Genomic DNA, 24919 nt, shown 5'->3' on the forward strand with positions numbered 1-24919 from the left:
GTTCACATGTATTAGAGATCCCACACCAAATTTTTGGAACAAAGTATCTAAGTTTATTTTAATTGTTCTACTCTAGCTGTGAGCAAATGCATATACTACAAGCTTTATACCTTATGACATAAGGTATAAAAGGTATATACTTAGATTGTATGAAAAGTCAGATACATTTTTGAATATGTATACCTACACTGCCAAACCAGTTCCTCTTACAAAAGAGTTGTTAGATTAGGTGCTCATCCTTTGAGGAAGACGAATGCATTGCTTATGTGATAGGCTTTGTTGTGAACAGTTACATCTCTTCCCTCTGGGCAATAGGGCTGAAGGCTTCATCACACTTAGAGCAATCCCTTTTCTCTCTTCTGTGTGTTGGGATGCAATCTCTCATCAGGGATAACACCAGCCAGGCTTTTTTACCTGGGCTTACTGGTTTTATTCTTATGTGTATATAGATTTAATTAATCTTTCTCTGATGCTAAGATTTCTTTTACAGAATCTTCAATTATTAGTGGTACCAGAGACCAGGAGAAGTTAATTAATTGTGGACTGTTAACATTAAATCCCAGTGAACATATGCAAGAAACAGAAAGACATCTTGAAATCAATGTTATCTGTGAGGTGTTTTGACTTCAGTGATGTTTCAGAGCTGACCAGCAGAAACTATCCAGCCTAGTGTTTTTATTAGTAAACTATGTACAGCTGAATTTGCAAAATGTTTTTGGAGTGTGGTAGGAATGTACAGTAAAGGTGCCTTTCCTCCTTGGACACCATCTTTTCCTGTATAGGTTAGTGTCAGCAAGGCTGAGTGGCACATCAGGTGCTGTGTACACTTATTACTGGCATGACTCTCTGAGTGCTGAGATTGCTTTAGGACTAAATTCTCAAAACCAGGGAACTGACATACTCTCAGAAGTGTTGGAAATGGGTTGCCAGTCTGCTGTCCTGTTTTTCCATCCAAGTATAATGAAATCTTTCCTCCACAGCAGTGTGCTGCACAGGCTGGTTCTTGCAAGGGAAGCACAACTGGGGTTCACAGAGATACTATGACCAATGAAATGGACAGCTGAAAAAACTAAAATGCTTGATGGTGTGATAGCTACTCTGAATCTGTATGCTAGCCTTACACTACTTGTATGAGATGGTGCCACTGTAACAATGGAGACAAAATGAGCCTTATATTCTTCCGCTTAGAAACATTGCAGAAGCCTGACTAGCAAAGCTGCTCTGCAGGGTAAGCCTCCCGATCCACCCAGACCGCCCTGCCCAGCACAAGAATCAAATGTCAGAAACCATGAAGAAATGTCAGTGTGCTTTGTTATTAATATTAAAAAAATGCAGATAAGGGTAAATGGAAGAATAAACTTCATTCCTATTTTCATGAACCAGCTCCACCATTCCTAAGTGATATGGAAGCTTAAAATTTTATCCAAAGTAGTTGATTTCTGATGAAAATACCTGACAGAAGCAGCTATTAAGTTTCACATTATGACATTAGTCAGAAGCTTTAAATCAGAAACTGTCCAGATCAATGAGCACTGCAGACCACATTGGCAGTACCAAAAAAGAAGCTAAAAACTTTAGTGGATGTGAGCAAATTCGATGATTTTCATTCAAGAAAACTAAGCAACCCTTGATACAGTAGAAAAAAAGAAGTACTGTAGATAGAGGGGAGAGAGGTCCTTACCTCTGTGGTGGTGCCAGTCATCCATCAAGTTGCAAGGAGTGATAATGGGTGGTGTTCTCCAGAGGCCTTCCTTCAGCACCTGTCTAGCAGAGGTGGATGCTGCTCTGCCAAGAGTGTGTTTGTGACACTGAAATATCCATTTTGTTTTCAACTGTTCCTGCTTGTGAAGGGAATATGGAGTCTGAAAACTTTTAATATAGGTATTAAAATTTTTGCCTTGAAAAAAACCTGTTTATCACAAAAATATAACTCTTAATCCTCTCTTTGGTAATCTCCTGTGACCAAAAGAGATTTTGGGGAAAAAGTAAATCTGAAAAACATGTGAACTGTAGAAGTTTTGCTTTTAGAGGTACACTGGAAACTCTATGAAATCCACTAGGACCTTGGTTATGGACAACAGTACAAAACCTTAAGACAGCTGGAGACAGCTTGGGAAAGTTTGTTTGCAAGTAACCTGAAAAATTAGTAGATTTGGATCCTCCTCATTTGCTGAAGATGCCCTGTTGCACCTTATATCTATAAAGAGTGTCAGAAGTGCCACTTAAAGAGCCATTATTATCTTTATTTAACAAGAATGATATGAAACCTGGACTCTAGACAAAAAGTTTCTGGTAACAGGTAGTTGTTCTTTCTTCTTCCTTTTTTCCCTGTTTTAGAACTGTGTCTCAGATATTCAGAAACTACCAGATACATACATTGATTTGCAGAAAATTTGCTTACCTGCAGACTTTTATGGACATATGCAACTTAGAGGGGATGCACATAAGTCTTTACCTCTCCTCCATCCCTATCCATCCCCATATATATTCTCATTTGATGAAGTGACCCGTAAGAAAAGTTGTTCTGGGATTACCTTTACCAGTCTAACCTTTTTGATATTCCTGTATGAATTTGAAAATGAAGCAACCCAAGTAGCGTTCTCTTTTCAAGAAGCTCAGGGTGATGTGTTAATCTTCCAGTTATTCTGGATTGTTAAATAATATAGCATATCGTGATTAGCAAACCTGAGATAATGGAACAGTTGACCTATGCCACGGGGGGCTGGTTAAATTCAACTTGCTTTTCAAGAGCATATTAGGTATGCCTGTTTCTGGACCCTGAAGACTGCCTTGATATAAAGCACAGTTCAGCAGCAGTAGAATCACTTAGGGACACATATGAGTTAGGCAATTGATGAACTAAATTCAGTCAGCTTTCTGTGCTATGCTCTTGGACCTTTGGGAGAAAGAAACAGTGACCTTTACAATGAATACTGTAGTTAAAATGTACAAGCTTACCGCTGGGAGGTATTGTGTTCAAATTGGAATGGAATGGAGGCTTCTTTCTTAAGACCAAGGTCTGTTGAAGCTGTTTTGAGGCAAGGAGAACCAAAGTAAAGATTAAATTAAATTAAACCCAAAGGGAAGATGATAGGAAGGAAACAGAGCAGTGGGGGAGGTGTGTGTTGGGGGTGGGAGCTGTTAAACTATGTGACTGACTCAGTAATTAAGACCGAAATACCTCCAGCCAAACCCCTTCTACATTAGCTTCCCTGTTACATGAACTAATTTGTACCTTACTTATTACTGATTATTATTGTTATGGTTGTCTTTATGCACAAATTGCACTGGCACTGTTAGTGTTGAGGAGTTTACTATAGCTCTCTTTACCATAGTCACGTATCTCTTCTCGCCATTCATTCCTCCCATTTGGAAGAATCTTTTCAGGAAGCTGCTGCCCCACCCTTAACAGGGCATGGTTTCTCATCATCACATATGTGTGCACTTCTTTCTTGGCTACTTCTTCCTTACCTGCTTTGTAGGACTTAGTATTCCTTTGGTTTTGCCTGCTATTCTGATTGTTTAAAACTTTGGAATAGACTTCAGGTTGTCCCCAGAACTTGCATGTTGGATTTTCTTCATCCCACGCTGCTTTTCTTCCCAACAAGATAACACTTTTCCAGTGAAGAGAATGTGGGACATAAGCGCACTGTTTTTTAACTCTCCTGTTATGTACCTGGATAGAAAAGGCAAATGCCTGCATTAGTATACTTCGCATGGCGTGTATGTGTCGTGGTTTAGCCCTAGCCAGAAACTAAGCACCACGCATCCGCTCATTCACGCCCCCCCCCCCCCCCCCCCCCCCCAGTGGGATGGGGAAGAAAATCGGGAAAAGAAGTAAAACTCGTGGATTGAGATAAGAACGGTTTAATAGAACAGAAAAAGAAGAAACTAATAATGATAATGATAACACTAATAAAATGACAGCAGTAATGATAAAAGGATTGGAATGTACAAATGATGCACAGGGAAATCGCTCACCACCCACTGATCGATGCCCAGTTAGTCCCTGAGCAGCCATCCCCCCGCTCCCCCTCCCCCCAGTTTATACACTAGATGTGACGTCAGATGGTATGGAATACCCCTTTGGCCACTTTGGGTCAGGTGCCCTGGCTGTGTCCTGTGCCAACTTCTTGTGCCCCTCCAGCTTTCTCGCTGGCTGGGCATGAGAAGCTGAAAAATCCTTGACTTTAGACTAAACACTACTTAGCAACAACTGAAAACATCAGTGTTCTCATTCTTCTCATACTGAACTCAAGACATAGCACTGCACCAGCTACTAGGAAGACATTTAACTCTGTCCCGCCTGAAACCAGGACCATATGGATGAAAATTGTGCTAATGATCTTTACTTTCTCATTTTCTCCACTCTGCTCCTTCCCAGCCCCTCCGTAAGCCTGGCATCTGCAGAATGCCAAGCCAGAGTATTTAAAATCCTATGTATGTTCTCTTCATTTTTTAGCAAGGTGTTCATCCTAACTCTTGGAATTTTTAATACAAATAAAAGGATGATGAGAAGTACTTAGTGTTACATATTTCAAAGCATTAAGATACAGTATTAGATTAAATTACTTTATAAGTAGGGCTATAAGTTCAGCAAAATGCTTAGCAGATATATGGATCATTGCCATAATTTCTATCCAAAGTATAAACCTCTCCATTAGCGAGAGTTTTCCTAGTGCTCTGTTTTCTGCAGGTGTTTCTGAGGATGTAGTTCCCTACAAGTCATTTTGTTTTCTATTGTGTGCTATTGAAGATGAATGGAAAGAAGATTTGGAATTTTCATATATTATGTGAACACTGACAAATTGTTCGAGAATATTAACTCTTCTAAATCGCTGTGGAATTTAATGTAAAAATAAAAAATAGATTGAGCAGTGTTTTGGTTTTTTTTCCTTTTAAAATCTCTATGTACTAATAACAGATTTGCTCATGTCAGAATGATACAAAACAGTTTCAGTATGTAAGTACAGAGTAACTGCTTTGGGTAAATTGCACTGAGTTTAATGGCTCCAGAAAATCTAGCGATGTCTTTGTTTACCTTAGGTATGCTTAATTTTATCTTCAAATAGATGTCATTGCTTAATATTTGATAATGTGACTACTCGATGTGTAACTTTAGTAATATTTTACAGTATTACCTGGCAGCTCCAGCCAGCATTTAGGTTTAGTCATAATAAACAGAGATTTATGGCGAACTATGTGATTTGAAGAAAAGGCTCCGTTATCAAACATTAAAATATTGAAAGCTGAAATCTTTCTTGAAAGGTAAAATAATAACATTTTGCTTGAATGCCCATTAGTTACACATGCAGAGTGCAATTCTGGCTCATAGCAGAATAATTCCAAACAGGACAATAATAATCTTTTTCCAGCATGGCCTCATTACTTGAATGAAATACACTTGTGAACTTACACAGATGAAATAAATACAAGATAATCACAGGATCTGTGGTGGTTCTAATCTAGACTGACAAACAGTTATCTTGGTTATGAAAGCAATTCTAGAAATTCAGAGGTAGAGCCAACTGTCTTAATTATTGGACTGATATGAACTCTGCGAAGCAATTTTGTTGGTATTAATTACTATTTGATTTAGATTTTATACATATTTTAAACAAAATTACTTCTGGCACTGCTGATATTATTTGAGGTCCCACTGGTATGACTCTAATCACAATTTTATAAATGTGCATATTTGAACGTGGGATAATGCAAACCCTTTCTTTTATTAAATGTATGAAAAGCTGCTTAATCTACCTGTATGGACAGAGGGTAGCTGACCGATGTTTCCTTTTAAGTCTCTTCTGGCAAAATTGTTGAAACATGCCTTGAGATTGATAGATGCAGTAGTAGTGCTGGATATAACATCCCAGAACTTCAATCCCTTTGAATTACTGCTGCATTTTTGTTAAAAGTATTTCTGAAAGTTTTAATATATATCCTGTTGCTGCTAAATTGCTGTTCATTTAGAAGACTTAAGAGTTAGTTCATTGCCTAAAAGTGACTGTAAGTATAATTTAAATAACCATCAACCTATTTCTTTACATTCTAGTTTGCCTAAAATGGAAAAATAATGTGCATTTTAAAATGCTTTAAGCTGTCTCTGTATGCATTTAATATGCTGGTACCAGGAATATGGATTTTCAAGCTATGTATATTCTGAGGTTAAATTAAGATTTTTTTTTTATTATCCCTATATATTAAACAACATGTTGTTTAATAGAAAATTTCTTACAAGTGACTTACCAGTTATATATTTTCATTAGTTGGCTTGAATAGCATTTTTAAATATGTATATTTATTTTTTTTAAAAGCTTTCTCTGAGCGTTTGAAAACATAAGAGCTGCTCAGCAGCCAATGGAATCTGTTATTTTCGGTTTTGGATCTCAGCATCTTGCAATCTTTGTTTGGGGTTAAAATTCTGCTCTAAGAAGGTTAGACAGCTCTGCCCTGGGGACGTGGCCTTTTTAGTCCAAGCGGGTCTACCATTAAATGATTATGGCAGTTTCCTCTTTCCAAAGAATGAAGTGTCCTGTTCGCACAGTTCTCCGAGTCCCAGAGGCAGGAAAAGCTAGCAGACTTAATCTATAGTAAAGCCTCAGTCTTTCATATGCCAAAGCAGTAAAAAAGAACCATATTTATTTTTGAATTGTATTTACAACAAACAAACAAATAAACTCCACCCAGAAAACAGAAGGATATTACAAATTTGCTCCAACAACCTGTTTTAAAGGGTTCTAATATAGAGTACCATAGTGTTGCATTGTAAATCATGAATTTTATACTCTGTTCTGGAATGGGATTAGTAAATTACAGACTTGTCATTTTTTGTTTAATTTTCAGTAAGATGATGTATTTGTGAAGACTCAGGCTTCCACATGAAAAGTGGGAGTTTGCGAGACCTATTGGTAAATTTCAGAATCTATCTTAAAAAAAACTGATATTAAGGTTTCAGTGACTATAATTAGTAAAGCAGTAAGTGATCTCTTTTATTTGTGGGACTTCAGAATGTTGCATTAGTGAGTGTTACCTTATTTATGTGAATGCTACTGAAAATAATTATTTGTAAAAAAATCGTAGCGGGATGTACTAATATGTTCAATAAACGAATGTTCATTTGATATATGTAAGTTATTTCTAGCCGTTCTAAATGAAATATCTATTGACAATCAGGACTGAGAGCTTGTCATTTATCATACAGTGTGCTTAAAGGCGCCTGTTAAATATGGAAAAGAAAATATTATTGTCATTCTCCTCCAAATTTTGGATAGTTAACTAGCCTATAAAAGTGATCACTGTCAAACCTGTGCAGCTTCCTGAAGACACTGTGTGGTAAGTCAGAGAGAACAAAATGTGAATCACAAATAAAGGGAGCGAAGCTGGCTGTGTGGGTACAGTTAAAACAGAAGACATTCTATATTTGTATATCAAATTGTAAATAGCTTTTTTTCAGACTAAAAATAGTCTTTTGCCATTTGTCCATTGCTGAAATAAGAGTTTGGGAGAGGCTGTAGGTGTGGGATTTTTTTTTTTTTTTGCATGCAGCCTTTTCAGCTGTCTTCTCCAATGCCTGTGGACTGAACTTTTCTTATACTTGAATTCGTTACCTTAATTACCATTCTTTTATGCTCAGGCTTAAATCAATTAGGCAGCTCTCCTACTCTTTTGCTGCTATACCAGAAGAGAGGGAAGACTGCTCTCGAACTGTATATTTTCTTGTGGAAAGCAAAGCAATTATGTTTTTTAGCCTTCGTCTGTTCTAGACACTATGTTTTCCTTGAAAATATTTTTCTCAAAGAGACTAAAGATAAAAATCTTTTTTTTTTTTCTCCTTTGAGTTCTAGTAGGAAGTGTCATGCCAGTGATTTCTGTGGAACTGTTTGAGTTCTAACATTTAATTAGGCACTCTACACTTGGGCTCTGTGAGTTTGTAATGTTTAAGAGAAGTCAATCAAGATAATATTTATTAATAATAATCTCACATATGTTTCACAAGTGTGTTACAATAGTAATAATAATAATAAAGGCTTTTTATTCTGGAGCTCCTTCATGAATTTTGAAGCCACCATTAATAACCTGTTTCACATCTGGATTTTGCTGGGGGGCAGAAATGCTCGAATCCTCTGTAGAGTCAAGCTGAGTTACATTTAAGGCTCTGTTCACTTGAGCGAAATGAAATGTGCCTCTGAAATATGCTTTGGCTTCTCTCTTTTTCAGTGAAAATTACTGACGTGAATGGATAGCATGTGTTGCATGGCCATATAAGTCAATTATTTGATCAAATTAAGATTTCCTGTTGTAGAACAGCAGTTAAAACATTTGAAATCAGGTGAGATTAGTGTGTTTGAGAATCAGCAGAAGGCAAAAAAGATTATGGGACCCCAGTGTAATAATAATTTATTATAAATGCTGCAATGCATTGATCCATTCCAATTTTCATTGAACATATGCACAAAAAACATGGGAAATATGTCCTATGGGGCCGGGTATTTGAGCAGTTCCCTTCATGGACTGCTGGCAGTTTATATGACAACCTAGGCTGTGGTGGTCAGGATTTCTGCCGGCCACTGGGAGGTCTGACGGGGCTGGTGTGGTAGGAGGCAGTCCTCTGTGTGGGACCAGTGAGGAGTGTGCATTCATCATACCTTTCCATGGTCTCCTCTCTTCGCAGGCTGCAGATTAAGGTAGATATTATACTGCCTCATGGCATTGCCTAGTCCTTTCCCTTCATCTCTTTCTCCCTTTAAGAGCATCCTGTAGCCTTTGCTGGGTGGGAACAGCAAGAAATAATTCTTAAAATATTTACGCGGTTCTTCAGTTGTGTTATAACACATGAGAGTCCTGGTAAATTCTGGATGCAGGTGCCCCACTTGGAAGGGTGGGTGTACCGAGCAGGCTGGAGCGCAGAGGGGCTTGTTCACACTCTAAATGAACTGAGCTAGTTTAGGTACTAGAATTAGTCATTGTGAGGTGGTATGTTCTTCCCTAGAGAATAACTTACCCTATTTCTTGGCAGGATAAAGTAGTCTGTGTAAAGTTTCCTGATGTTGCGACTAGAAGGAAGGAAAAACTAGTGTGGATAGATGTAACGTAAGCACTTAACTTGGCTGTGCACAGAGTCATTAAAGAGTCTGAAAGCTGCAGAAACATACTTTAAAACCATGTGGTTTGTGACTGTTCAGCAGCTCTGATAATTAGGATTAATCAGTTACTGTCTTAGGTAAAAAATAATGTTGCTTTTAAGAAATATTAATTCTCCAAAATCATAATTAACCTGCTCTGCTTGCTTACTGCTATCTGCAGCCATTCTTGCTAGAAGGATAATACAGTGGCAAAAGCAGTAAAAATAGTAGTTTTGAAATAGTACTCTGAAATGTTTCTTTCCAAGTTTTGTTTTCAGTAACTGCCATGCCACTTTAGAGAAGCTGGTTTATCAGCAGCTCAGAATTCTAGGAATTTTAAGGAGCTCGCAATTATCTGAAGTAATTCTCAAGTAATAATTTAAGACTGAGTAATTTTTAAGGCATGATAGTACATTCTTTGGGCATCTTACAAACATTTTTTTTCTTTTAAAAAAGCTGTGCATCACCCACGTTTATATTTGAAGAGGAAATAACTCTGCCTTACTGTGCAGGAGAATTAGTATTTACTCTTAATTATACTGCTTCTTTGGCATTACTGGCATGATTAACTTTCACTTGGTTTTATGATTCATGGATGAGTTTAATTTTGTACTTTCAATGTAGTGGCAAGTAAAGGCCATAACAAAATGAGGTCAGTATTTCTTATGTAGGTCTCAAATTCTGCTGGACAAACTACAAATTCCAGGGCAGAGAAACAGACATCACCAGCTGTGTTGATGGTTTATAGAAGCTCGGCAGTGCAGGACCCTTGCTCTGCTTGAAGGTCCTGAAGTCAGAAAAACCTACTAAAAATAACCGGTATCATCACATAGCATCAGATTGTGCATATGCTTTCCTGGGGAGAGCATCTTTTGGGAGTAAATGTTGCCACTAGATTTTGTATATGTTTTTTTCAGCCAGTTCTAGTAATTTGATGATTAAACATTTTCTGATGATTTTTGAGTGTTCAAAGTGCACGTATCCTATTTCATGGGCAGGTGGAGTGCAAGTTCTGATGACAATTTGACAGCCAAGTCTCTCTGCCCTCATCTTTGTGTCTGAGGTCACGGCACGATGTCATCTCTGCCCTCTTCTGTCTGCTGCCCTCCCTTTTTCACTCCTCCAGCCATGCACTGGATCACATGAGGGAGTAGGCCGGTAGCATGGGACTTATGCTGGACCTTGTGCTCCTTGGCTGTTAAACAGCTCATTTTCTTGTGCCCTGCATGCAATATGTTAAATTGAGGACAAGACACTGCACTGAAGTAGAAACTGCCTAGTTCCCAGTATCATGCTGAGGAAGTGAGACATGGAGACAGCTTCAGCCTTGTTGGTCATTTGCCTGGTAAATCTGTGTCTAGTCTCTTCTACCTGAGTCGCTGATAACCCCATGTGTAGGTGCTAGTGTATGAGAACCATCCACCGACATTTCTGTGTAAGCTGTGCAAGATGCATATGCCAAGTAGCGGGTGAGGAGGGGAAGAGAAAGCAGAGACTGAGTATGCTGGGTTTCATGTTTCTTTAAAGGAAATAACTTTAAATATTTGTGTAAAGCAAGCCAAGCAAGTAAATGTTACATTGCTTTTAAATCTTACTATTAGTTAATCTATAAAGAGTTGAAAGCAGCTGTTCCAGATGAGTGGTTGCCCACTGATGATGAATGGTTTAACTCACATGGGAAAGCAGTAAAGTCTCACACAGCGTAAACATCTGTAAAAGTAACATATACAGACTTCTGCTTTTATCTTGCCTCCCCTCTTGGGGAACTTGAGAAAAATAAAATTGGTTGTCAGTATTTTTTTTTTTTAATATGACTAACAATATTCTTTATTTTTGTTTTTTTGCCTAGGGTATTTATGTAAGGGATGCACCTTTGAAGGACATAAAAGTGTTCAACTTTCGCCGATTTGTAGCTCTTTTTAGTGTGGTAAATGCCACGAAGCGGGACGCTGGCAACTATCGCTGCATGATTCGGACAGAAGGAGGAGTTGGTGTATCAAACTATGCAGAACTGATAGTCAAAGGTATTTCACAATAAAAATCAGTATTTGCATGCTCAGTGTATGGAATAAGGACCTGCAATTGCTAATTCAGTAAGAATGTCACCTATAGCCTGTTACAGTTGATAAGAGGTTCAATAAATAGACTCTATTTCTGTAAATCTTAAAGAGTCTATCCAGCTGTAACAAGGGAATGACAGAAGTAGTGAAGGCTAATTGTTACTTGTTGATTGTTGTTTTAAATATTTCCCCAAAATGCACTGTTTAGAACCGTATGTCTTTACAAGATTTTTTTTTAAAGTAAGAACATAATACTGGCTTTTACCTCCTTTGTGGAGATTGTATTCTAAAAATATATTTACTGCAAAATATGAAAGATTTACATTAAAATGAACACATAAAATACACATATTCCAACATATGGAGGGATGGTTTTAAAAACAGCAGGAAACACTTATATGTAAATAGAATGCATACAGGTCTGTCCATCCTTATTATAGAAAACTGCACTAAACCAATTTTTTAACATTAGTTATATTTAAATTGCATTTTGATTTCTTCTTTTATACTAGTATTTTGAAGGAACACAATTTTATTTTTGTTCTATCAGAGACAAAAACAGATTCTGCAGCATCTAACCTATGGAGACACATTATTGTGTTATGTGTCTTCCCTTTCTGGTCCATTCTGTGCCTAACAAACAAGAAGTGAGGTGAAGGGCTAAAGGCTCTTTTTCTCTTCTTTCTGAAAACAATTTGATGCAAGTTGGCAAGGAGTGAATGAGTGCCCTAAAATTAAATCCACCACAGATGTGGGATTTTCCTCTGGGAATTAGGAAGGACACACTTGCATCCTCTGATTTTAGAAACAGTATCCTTTGTTGGGCAGGACTTTTTTTCTTTTGGGGATAGCATTTGGATTATCATGGATGATATCATTGTAGCTGTTCTAATGGAATTAAAGACACTTACAGGCTAATGAGTAACAGAGCAAGAAATTTAATTTTTATGTAGTACCTTCTTGTCACTCTGCTTTCCAAATTCTGCTCTAGGTTTTATCTTTTGTGTTAAGATACAAATTAACCTTTCTTATGACTTAGTCACCTAATTAAAGAATCGGTACCTATTGCAGTGTAAGAGCTTGCACAGTTTTTATTGCAGACAGCAGACTGGATAAGGGGCTTTCTTATTAGTTGATCTGGGGTTTCCTCTTTTCTTTCTCTTAACTCTTTAATTATTTTGTGTATTTATAAACCTATATGGGATTTGTCAGGACTTTTTAAAGGTGTGATCCTTTTCCTAAAGGCAACTTCTATGTAGGACAATAAGCAAGGTGTAGGATAACTGTTACATCTGAATATGTACCATGTATCTTGTTTCTGAAGTCAATATAGAAAGCATGTGTGCCAGAAGCTAGCAGTAAAGGAAGGATTTGAAGGACAGGAGGCACAGTGGCATAAAGAAAGAATCAGGCCAAGACGTTAAAAACACAAAGCGGAAATTTTGCAGAAAAAAAGATCAGACAAAGTGAGAAGAACAATAGAGTTCACATTGAGAAGAGATACAGGAACATTAGCAGTTAGGCTGTAGATAAGAATGAGGTTTTTTGAATTACATAAAAATTGAGGGGGATATTTAAGAAGAAAATGAGGAGTGGAATAATGGAGAAGTGATATGGTTAGAACAATGTTTTTGAGATGAGGAAGGTTTGATTGGAGAGGAAGAAACTTGGGCTACGGCTTAGACTGGGGAATACTAGGTCACCGGTAGAAGATGCAAGAGAGCCATAATGAAGAAGAAACTATTTTCCAAAAGCAAGAATATGGGTTTAGTGGGTGTGTTTCAGAGAAAATGGAGAGAAACAGGACAAGACAAGGAGAAGGAGGTTGCAAATAAGCAGTGTATGAAGATAACAAGGCAAAACAAAGTGTAGTATTTGAATGGATAGATGAGGAGACAAATAGAGTGGGTGAGATGAGAATATAATTATAAAGCACGGTGGGAAAAATGAGATTATTTCAGTCCAAGCATGAAAAGGAAATGAAAGGGGTAGCCAAAAATGAAAAAGTACGGAAGTCAGCAAAGAAAGAAAGTGTGGACTATGAGCCCCAATAGGAATGATGAAGCGTCTTTCAGACCTAATGCCAGTGAAAACAAGGAAGAACAGAGGCTGCCTGAAGGAGGCAGATAGATGATTTACTGCATCAGTAACAGGAGGTACAGGAAGCTGAAGAAGTTGGATTTTTTTTCAATTTCTTTGATTTAAAGCGTCTTAGTTTATTACTGCTCCTTTTGTGGTGCAGTAGATGAAATTGTGAAGTGTATCATTAAAGCATTTGTGCTTACCCAGATTCTTTCAGAAAATTAGCACTGGGCACTGTGAACAAGTGGATAGCCTTAGGGTGTAATCCCATTAACTACTTGTAGAGTGGCAAAGTAATTATGGTAATCCCCATTGCCTGTATTGGAGCTTTTCTGAGACCACCTGCAGGTCTGACTTAAAAAGACCTGTTTCAAACATTGTGCTGTAAAGCCTTAGATGACTATACTGAAATAGCAGCATTAGGGGCTAATTAGTAAATATGCTTTCTTACTGATGGCATATAATTAAGAAGTTGTATTTCCTAATTTTTTCAGCAGCTTTTCTGCAATGTTAGTTAGCAGAATTCAAAGATAATGGATTGATTTCAGTGCAGCTGTATCTTTTTTTTAATCCATTACCATCAATACATCATGAAAAATGTACATTTACCCATATTGCATGTAATGCTTAGTGTACTTGGGAGTTACTGATGGCTTAATAATAGTATTTGTAGAAACAGTAGTGTAATTACTCCCCACTCTTTGTTGCAAACAGTGAACCTAATTCTCTTCTTGTTTACGCTGGTGTAACTAAGCTGACTTAAGAGGAATTTCCCTGGAATTTACATTGCTAGGATGATAGGAGAGTCAACCCTAGCATTTGTAAGTTAAAGAGAATCAGTTCTTCAGATCTGTTGTGCTCTGTTTCATTCTGGTTACTGAACTTGTAACTCAAGTTGCAAATAAGTAAATCCTGCAATGGAGTTGGGATTTTTTCAAAATATCTTTGCTTTTAAGTAGGGACATTTGCACAGTAGAGTGGCTTACAGCTCTGTACAACATTCATTCTACTTCACTGTAGACATAGTTTCACTAAATAGGAATTTATTCTAAGTAGATTCCAGTTACTTTCTTATGTAAACCTCTTTAAGGTTTGTAGTGCTGCTGTGGCGTGATGTGGTGTGGCACTGGAGACCAGGTACCAGAACTTTTGAAATCAGCGGAAGGGCCACTAGTATGAGGTGCTGCAAACCAAACCTGAAATCGCAAAGGAATAGGAATGAAATCTTGAAGATGAGAGATATGTAAGAAACTGCCAAATGTTCTTTTTTTTTTCTTTTTTTTTTTCCTTCTTTTTTTTTTTTTAATCTGAGCAGATATGGTTATAGCAAGGTTTAATCTGTATGGAGGGAAAAAAAAGGGGGGGCAATTAAAGAGCTGTCAGTTAATCCTGTGTTATCTTATTAAAGAACTGTAAACATGAATATTGTCAAGTTAATGAGCAACAAGCCTGTCAGTGAACAATTAGTCTGGCCTTAAACAAGAAGGGGAAAAAGGGGGATTTTTTTAAAACTTGTTTGTGTTATCTTATATGCCTTTTAGAGGATGGTGAAATAAAGTATTGATTGCTCTATTTAAATAAATGCTGAAGGGGAGGTTTTCAATTTGCCCAAGTGTTTGTTCTGATAGGAAAGGCTGAAAAGACAAGTGCCTTGTCATTGTGTGTGCTCAAACTACACAGTATCCTCATCTAAGTTTGTCAGAGAATTGGATTGAAATGTCACTGTGTCTAATGGGAGACATGAAATTGGCCTTGTCAGATCACCCACTTATTGTAAAAAACCAGCAGTTTCTATCTAATAGGTGGCATAAAAGTAATCAAACATTGAGCAAAAGGAAAATAGTAGAGTGGAATTGATTAAATGTATTTGGTGAAGTAAATTGGACTTCTACATACAGTTTCTAGGTTGAATTTTTCTAATAGTGGGCAGATCCAACACAGATTAGATTTAGGAGAACTGAATGAGCCTGTCTGAGCAGACATCAGATTATTACAGAGTTCAGACTGCTTATTGAGTTCAAACAGGGTAAACCTAGGTATCAAATTGGTTAAAAGGAGTTTTGTTAGGTTTTTAAGTGAGGGCGTAGAAAGGTAGCCATCTGTAATGCTGGCAACTTAAACGTCTGCATCTTTCCAAGTGGAAGATTTAACACCGGGAACAGAACCAAACCTCTTCTGGACATCTAGAGCAAAGAATTTATTCTAGAGGGCAAAATTATTTTGAGTGCAAGACACAGTAAGAAAATATTAACAATTTCTTATCTGTGGTATCAGTTGTTCTCATACATTAAATATACACAGGTACTTAACGTCTGTTTTCTCTCTCTGTCAACTAACCCTTCATGCTAGATCCATCAGTCTGTCTGTACCCCTTTTTTTTTTACAAACAGTGCTGGTATTAGGACTTATTTTTATGGTTGCCTGACAATTCCTATCATGAAGTCGTGCTTTCGGATGCTCATATTTTGGCAAACTGACTTCAGGCTGATATTCTCCAGTGTAGGTGTGTGCCACAGCCTGAAGGTTTTGAGAAACCTCCAGCCAAAACGGTTGAGAGAGATAGTTCAGCCATCTTAGCAAACTTGCCATAGGAAAGTGCTGAAGACTTGGGGCTTTGAAGCAGGAATTTTTTTTCAGGAGGGTAATAGTTATGTCAAGAATACGGTTTTTCTGTTTCTGTGAAAATCTGTTTTCAAGTATAGTCAATTTACAAGCTACTAAATAAAACCCACCAAGACCCTGAGACTTCTTTGAGTTAAACTCTCAAATTCCCCCCCAAATTCTAGATACGGTGAGTGGAGTTTAAATGCAAGCAATGATCTGAGCTCCTCTGGGACAGGCTGGATCCAGGCACAGGAATCAAAAGCTGTGAGCTTACCATTCCTGTGGTTTTAGTATACAGCCCTATACCTCGCTGAGCCCTTGTACTGCGAGGGTAAGATGGTGAGATGCATGATGTGGATAGCAAGGGGTGCAAGAGCAAGAAGCTGCATACTTGGATAAGGTTGTTAGTACTGGGACTGAAAGGTATGGCAAACTGGGAGGTGTTTTGAAATGAGAAGGGAGAGAGGTGAAAACTGGGACTGCATAAGCACTAAAAACTAGGGATAAAGACGACAAAGTGTGAAGATAAACATACATGCATATGCAAAAATATGTATGTGTGTATATACATATATATGTATGTAGGGGATGAGGATGGGGGCTGAGGCCTGTGAAAAAGGGAACTGTCTGGAAAGGGGAACTGTCTAGTGCAGGAGGGGAGAGGAAAAGCAGATGCTAGGGAGAAGCATGATTAGAAGAACAGCAGCAGACAGGAAGGCAGGGAGAGGAGCAGGCACAGAGCTTGTAGATACAGCCTGGGGTAAAAAAAAACAAACCTGGAGTGGGAATTTAGTGGTGTTTGGAATGTGGGGGTGGTGACCTTAGTGTGGGGAGAAAACAAAAACTGAACAAAGCTGAGAATAGGAAGAGTATATGGATTTAGACCACTTAGGTAAGCAGATGTGGATGGATGGAGTGAGAGCAGTGCAGGCTGATGTGCCACTGTCTTAAAAGAGAGTTGGCGAGTCAGGAGTGGGAAGGTCAGAGCGGTTGGGTTTGGGAGGAATCATGTTTGGGGAAGGGAACAGTTTGTTCCTAGTTAGGGATGGGAGGTAATAGTACTGCTACTTACTACCGGGTTTAGCTGGGTATCTACTAATGTCCAACTAATTAGACTGTACCTGCATAGGCTTATCTGTATAGTACAAGGACACTTGTTTTTCTGTAAAGTTTCAAAATATGTATAAAATATAACAATGACATTTTCTTAAAATGATGAATTTACAAGTAATTTTAAGAACACTGGGATACTGGGTCAGGTCAACCTTTCATCATGAACAGTCTCAGTAAAGGAATAGTGTAAAATTAGCTCACGTGTTATGCATCATACCGTTTAGAGGTATTGTTTAATTAAACAGTTAAATGATTTGGCAGGAATTATTTAAAGACTTTTTTGAAAAAATATTGCATGAAGAACCGTGATGTTTCAAAATCATTGCTGTGTCTTTTGTTATCAGTAGGGGTATTTGTTGCCCTTCATCCACAATTAAATGCTGCAAAATGGCACTGCTCTCCATTGTTTCCAAAGGGATGGAATAATTTGCATGCTCAAAAGAGGAGCACAATAATACATATATCTATGAAAAAAACAAAATAGAGAGGAAAATGGAAGAAAATATTCTTAAAATAAAGCTGTTTAGTTGATTTCAAGACTATAAAATTGTAATGATTTGATTAGTTTTATAATAATTAAGATGTTATTAATGTGGACATAGCATCAGAGATGATTGATACCTTATTTTTATCACTTCACCTATTCATGTTGTTCTGAACGGTATCACTTGGGAATATCGTGGCACTGTCTTTCTGACACTTACTATGTAAGTATAAAAAAATCAGCTTGCAGGATAAATGTTTCTTCCCTGTTCCCCCGCAAATGTAGCATGGTTCCATTCTCCCACTCTCTCACCTCAAAAGAAAAATAAAAAAATGTTGTGGTTACTATTGAGGTAGATTTTTTTTCATTTTTCAAGTTAGCTGTTCTGAGCCACAGAGAAGAAATGTCTATTTTTTGTCTTCTGTAACTCAGTTAAATCTCAGAGATTTACATTATCTCCACTGGCATCTCTGTGTGAGGCCTTTCCCCTCCCTATAACAATATTAAAAGAACTGCAAAACATAAAGATGTTAGGATCTTGTAGAAAATATTTGAAAATTTTGTATAATTTAAAGTACAAAGCAGTGTAAATAAGAGTTGCCATTTCAAGTATGTTTCCAATTAATATAGAAGCGCATAAGAATAAATAGTTTATATGCATGTGCAGCTAAATTTCTTTTTATCCTCTGCATAAAAGAACGGCTGCTCCTTATCATAAAGGGTTTGTCTTTTTCTTATATTTACTGTGAAAAAAACCCACATTTATGTAGGGTGACATTAGAGCATCTGCCTAAAGCTTGTTGTCATCTGCAGACCTCTGGCTTTGTAAGGTGGCCACTATTTTCTTTCCATAAGGGATTATGCCTGTCGCCATTTGTCACAGAATTCAAGAAGTCACCTGTCTGTCCAAAGTCTAAAAAGCATTACATTTGAAATTATGGATAAACTTACCTTCTTTTTTTGAGTTATTATTCTGTTTTAAAAACCTATCTTTAAGGGTTTCACAGTACTGAATAGCTTTGTTTGCTTGTTTCAAGAAAGATCTACAAGGAAGAACTCCTCTTTAAGCTAAACCATCATACTAAACAGCCACTGCTACAAACTTGTTTCTGCATTCAGTTGACATTCCTTCCTTGGATGTACACAGGTCTAAATTCACAGGTCTATTGTACTGTTTTCATAAAGGTATTAATTGGAAAATAATTTGCATGGTATTTATTTGAGACTACCCCAGTGGCCACCAATAAAACTGCTTTTAGAGAAAGACGGTGGTGCTGCAGTCTGGTACTTACCTGATTAAGTGATGCAAACTCCTCAGTATCCTAAAAAAATTAAATAATTCTGCCTAAAGAAGGAAGAAATTAGTAAGTCAGAAGAACAACTTTAATACTTTAGTCATGAAATCAGCTCGTTATATTTGGTAGTACGCTGTTTGTATTAAATTGCCTGCTTAACTCTGGGTCTTATGTTTTTAACCAGTCACTTAATAATGAGCATCACGTTTGTAATGAAAGGTTCATTTTATGTAACCTCGATCTCTGGTAACAAGACTAATTTTAGTATTAAAATATGTTACTAGTATTAAACTGCAGTATATGCAGGCTTTGCTGAAATAATGCAGCTTGCATTAACCTTTTGCACTGTGGTCACAAAGGAATGAAAAATATGCCCCGAGGGATAAAAAGACAATAAAATACTCTCTATTTCAAGTACTTGTAATACTTGGAATGAATTGGTGTAACCACTAACCTTAGTGACCTAACTCCTGAGTTCACATTTTGAATGGCACTTCAGCAGCCTTTAGTAGCATTTGAAACTTGAAAGTAATTAACTGTTCTTTCAGCATGGCTAAGTAAATGCCTTAGGATGTTCTATAAAAGCTCCATTTCATGTCTTGGTTCACAAAACAGCCTAATGATTTAAATTGATGCTAAATCATTTTGAGTCAAGTCAGAACTGTTTCCAGACATGCTATCGCTGTATGAAGCCGTAGTTGATATACTTCAGGAACAATAATTTCAATAAAACTGCATTGTGTGTCTAACCAAAAGATGACATCAGTTTGCCATATATTGCTACTGACATATATCAGTTTTCTCCCTAGCGATATGAAAATGTAAACAATGTTCTTTTCTTTATGAACTGGAATCTACCACAACATATAAAGCTATTTTTATGTCTATTCCAGTCAGTAATAATTAGTAGACATCTTTGGAGACATTCTTGATTGTTGTCCACTGTATCATGTTCTTCATGACAGTAATCAATTAGTATTCTTAAGATGAAAATATACAACGCCGATGCCTATGTTTGCTGTTTTGTGGTGTCATATTTCAGCAATTACTAACAGATTGCACAGATTGAAGCTTACATACAAATGTACAGTGCTAATTAGAAACACTGAGGCACAGCTGATCTTCAATGTACTTAGTGCTCTGTGAGTTCTCTTTCTGTAAACGAAAAAAGGTAGCATAACATAGGATAACTACATGTTTGTTAAAATAGCAATTCTACTATGTCGCAGGAAATATTTATGCTTACTTCCAGAGTTCCTTTCTCCCTTGTGCTTCATTCTTTTATGTTTTTTGCTTTGACTCTGACTTAGAAGTCCTTGAGAAAATGATGAAATATATAAATTCAGCTTCTTTTCTGTTTGACTACCTATAACTCAACACTTCGGGAAATGGTTAGCAGAAAAGGATAAATCTGAATCTACAGCTTAGGGAAGACAGATGTTCTACATTCATTACGTATTCTGTGTAGCCTTAAGAAGGTGGAAATGTTTGCTGATAGATATGTTAAGAATATTGGATCAAACAGTGCCTTATTACAGCAGCCTGTTTTCATTCTACTTGAATATATTTAACCCATGGGAAGGTGAATTTTATGCAGATGTGGTGCATGAAACAGCAGAGTAATTTCCTGGTTAAGCAATAGGAAAAAAATGAATTTCTTATTTACCTTTAAAAAGAGATGATGTCAGCAAATTATTTCTGCAGTCTGATTTAAAATGGGATGTCCATCATGTGATAAATAAAAGTCGCTTTAATATTTTACTCGCTTTTAAAATCTTCAGAATGCAAACTATCAGGAGATCACACACGTGCTTGCTCTGTGAGACAGTACTGCTTCTGTGTGATAGTGAAAATAAGCCATTACATGAAATGGAGTCAGACTTATAGTAAAGACTCAATAATTCCCCAAGCACTCATTTAGAAGCTCGTTCTCTTTAACCAGGATATAGGACTTGAAAAAATACTATATTTATACTGCTTGCACAGAGTCTGAAAATATGAAGGCTGAGTAGTAGTCTATGAGAAATAATGAATAAAAAATTCATTTTGTTTTCATGCAGAAATCAATGTTCTGGCTATGTCTAAGGTCAGACTACAGTATCAATTTTAGCTTAAAAATGTTAGTTTTGAGTAGGATTTATATTTACATCCAGTAAGAACGGTATTTTGATAAGAAAACATGAGATCATCTTTCTTTTTAAATTGGAAGTTAAAAGTTGCCATGTAATGTCTAGTTAATAGAATTCCAGTTGTACCTGGTTTGAAGTTACATGCTATAAAACAAAAGCTTCGTGTTAAAAACTCCCAAGCACATAAGCAAAAGAGTTTGCATATTGCAGTTTATTGGAAATAAGTTAATCTGTAGTGATGATTTCTTCATATCCGTATTTTTATGCAATCTTCAGCTCTAATATAGTACAAAACCCATTGCTTATTTGAATGTTTTAGAAAAAGAAAAAATGCCAGTATAATTATTACTGCTTTTTGTAACTTATTGTGCTTCAGAGCCACCAGTTCCCATTGCTCCACCTCAGCTGTCCTCAGTTGGTGCAACTTACCTGTGGATACAGTTGAATGCCAATTCCATCAATGGGGATGGACCCATTATTCAAAGGGAAGTTGAGTATCGAACTTCAAGTGGAAGCTGGTATGACATACAGCCTGTGGACTCCACAAGCTATAAGATTGGGCACCTGGATCCTGACACAGAATATGAAATCAGTGTATTACTTACAAGACCAGGTGAAGGAGGAACTGGATCTCCTGGCCCAGCTCTGAAAACAAGAACAAAATGTGCTGGTGAGTACTCAAAAGTGATTGGAAAGTTGTAAGCATCTTTCTAAGGTTGAAAATGTAAGTTATTTCAATAGCAGTTTTTATTGTCTACCTTAAATCAGCAGGCTGCAGGAATTAAGACTGAATGCTTTTAAATATAAGCTATTAGCATTTGCCAGCTACAATGACCTTGAAACCAACCTTCAGTGCCACTGTAGATTGTAGATGAAATCGTGCCTATGCATGCCTTAAAGTGGTCAGTGTAGAGTGCTGTATAAGTAAACAATTTTTACTATCAGCTATGCACTGAGCTCTCTCCATTTCATTACACCCCTCTCTTGCTAGTGTATGTCTGGGTTTCAGGTTAGTTCATCCTTTTTTTTTTTCTTTTTTTTTTTTGGCTAGTATCCCAAGCTTGATAGAAATTTTGTTTGTTTTGGAGTAAGTTTCTTTTTTCCTTTTTTCAATGTCACATATATCAAACCTGTAGATAAAGTGGAAAGAGATCCTGTATAACAGCAAAAATATGCACTGTTAAGCCTCAATTAGCAGATGAGGTTTAGCAAAGGACTGCTTTCTTGAGTGACTGGTAGCATGTCTTTCGTTAAATGAGATAGTGTGATTAGTGGTGCTCTGTAGCAGTCTTGGCTCCTGTTTTGGATGTTATAATTAATAGTGCTGACCTCTGACTGTAAAAGGATACAAAGTAGACCTATTATACCAAAGCATTTGTACGGTAATTTTCAGGAAGAGTGGCAGTGATATTAATTTGGGATTCAGCTGCTCAGAAGATAATAGAGTATACTGTGACCTGGAATTTTTTTTCGTCATTAGTATTTTCTCCCAGTATTTTGAATCTTCTTTCTGCTGCTGTAAAGTTGGTGGAAGATGAGCGGAAGTGTACATAGAAGAAATGGGACTAAGCAGATGGTATTAGCTTATTGATCCTAATCTTTTAAAGCATGGCTTGGTGTTACTTGTCTTTTTAACAGGAAAAATTACATACTTCAACAGAAATAATGATGTATTTCCATTGCATATGAAAGTAAAGTTACTTTTTGTAAAGTCAGCTGGCCACCTGTCAGTGGGTAAATGGCATTTCAGTTGAACTGATTGGTGCAATGTCAAACAGAATGAAATATAGTTGCTGTCAGAATCCCAGTGTTATGTTTTGAAGATACAAGCTTATACAAGTACTAACTCTTTGATATTCTTTTTGGTTTTTTGCTTCCTCTCATTGCTGGAAAGAAGTTTTTAATGAAAAATGTCAAAAAGCAATACAGTTAATTTACAATAATAGTTAAGTATTTAGTATTTATAAGATTTTTTTTACTAGACTAACTTCAGCTTAGTCAAAAGTGAGGCATAAAAATTAGAGTTTCCTTCAGGAGGGTTTCTGGGTCACTATGCCTTTCATAGTAACGTAAAATTATTTGTCTAGACAAGGTAAGTATGTATTTAATACACAAGTATTTCAGTTATTTTAAAATTAAAACAGTTTTTCTCATAGTTTGATCATCTGCTTATATCATTAGATAATGTAACATTGGGTGCTGTGTAAGTGAGCCTGTCTGTACTAAACGGTTAGAGAATGTGGTGAGTTGACACCAGCCAGCAGCCAAGTACCCACGCAGCCACTTACTCAGTCACCTCTACCAAGAAAAGGGAGAAAATGGAAGGCAAGAAGACTCATGGATTGAGATGAAGACAGTCCATTAGGTGAAGCAAAAGCTGTGCTCACAAGCAAAGCGGAAAAAGAAATGTATTGACTATTTCCCATCAGCAGGCAGATATTGAGCCGCTTCCTGGGAAGCAGGGCCTCGGCAAACATAGTGGTTACTTGAGAAGGCAAATGCCATAACTATGAACATCCCCCCTTTTTCTACCTTTCCTTGAGCTTTGACTGCTGACTGTGACATCATACGGTATGGAATATCCCTTAGGTCAGGTGAGTCAGCTGTCCCTGCTATGTCCCCTCCCAGCCTCTTGTCCACCTCCAGTCTACTCGCTGAGGAGGGCGGAATGGGAAAAAGAAAGCCTTGAGGGTATGCAAGCACTGCTCAGCAACATTCAAAACACTTGACAAAACCTTGTTTTAGTCACAAATCCAAAACGCAGCGCCATACAGGCTGCTGTGAAGGAAATTAACTGCATCCCAGCTAGACCCAGTAGAGAGAGAAATCCAGAATTTTAGTTACATTTAAGAACGTCATATGCTTTCTGGTCTTTTCAGTGGTACATACTGCTCAGTATTAAAACATGCATTCAGTCTCATAAACTACTATGTACTGAAAGTATTTTATTACCTGTAACATCTTGTAATACATCAGCATTATTTGTGTTTTCATTAAGCTAAACAGTAACCCTCTTAAATTAAAAGCAGAAAGTGATGGCTGACTGAAAAATTTAAATTGAATGATGATATTAAATCTGTCACTACAAATTGGCTTTTTTATAGCAGAAGATCCTGCTTTGAAGGTGTAGTGGTTATTGGTTAACTGTTAGCAAGTGACATGCTAATAACTGGCCCAAGGGCTTAAAAAGAGATGCTGATAAACTAATGACGGTGTAATTAAGCTGGGTAGGAGTAAAATAATGCCAGTCTCCAAAGCATACCATAGAATTAATAAAACAGGAGTCTTTAAGAGAAGAGTCATTGCACCTTTTTAATTACTGTGATAATTGTATGCTGCTTGTCTGTTCCCTAGGGGTCTAGTGAACCACTTGGAGACTTGAAGCAGTATGCTAGACATTCTCCAAAGCATTTGAAATATGTTTTCATTTTAGCAAAATGAGATTTCAGAGGCTTGTAATAGACAAGTCTTATCTGTAACTTTAGTAAATAAAAGCATCTATAATTAGAATGCAGAGAAAAAAAGTCTCTCCAGAGACTCAGTGAGCATCACCCTCAGTGAGCAGTTACATACTTTCTAAAGTGCTTTGCTTCCTTTTGATGAAATGTAATATAAATTTAAGTGCTCTTCCAGTGTAATGTTCAGGAAGGCCGAGGAATTACATTCAGGTCTGGATTAGATTTAACCTAGAACGTGGAGTTCAGGTTTGAAAAAGAGGAGTTTAATGGATTTTGGCCATTGTGAACCACATTTGAGTCAGACATAGAAAAAAGGGCTTTTCTTGTTTCAAGGTCTGAAATCGAGGCCGCCCCAGGTTGTCTGGAATCACTAGCTGCTGTGCTCAAAGCTCCCTCTTCCCACAGCTGTCTCATATGGTGTTACGAACCTAGAAGAGTGCTGCCATTTAAAATAGAAGGAGGGCACTGGGAGATGGGAAGAAAATTCATGAGGAAGTACATGACAGAACATTTCCATTATACAGTATATCTCAAATTACTCTGATGTACATTTTCACTCTGGTATAGTT

At 37.1% G+C, this 24919-nt stretch overlaps 1 protein-coding gene across 15 annotated transcripts in view; it reads left to right on the plus strand.

Moving 5' to 3' along the window:
- The window catches only part of PTPRM (protein tyrosine phosphatase receptor type M), a 505106-nt gene that overhangs the window by 186651 nt on the left and 293536 nt on the right, over nt 1-24919 (plus strand). For all 15 annotated transcript variants that reach the window (XM_030011784.1, XM_030011791.1, XM_030011783.2 and 12 more), the window contains 2 exons: nt 10975-11149; nt 21269-21562. In XM_030011784.1, the coding sequence (XP_029867644.1) occupies nt 10975-11149; nt 21269-21562 (469 nt within the window). The remainder of the gene's footprint in view (nt 1-10974; nt 11150-21268; nt 21563-24919) is intronic.

This window comes from Aquila chrysaetos, chromosome 4 (genome assembly GCF_900496995.4).
Source record: "Aquila chrysaetos chrysaetos chromosome 4, bAquChr1.4, whole genome shotgun sequence".
In the NCBI taxonomy this organism is placed as follows: Eukaryota; Metazoa; Chordata; class Aves; order Accipitriformes; family Accipitridae; genus Aquila; species Aquila chrysaetos.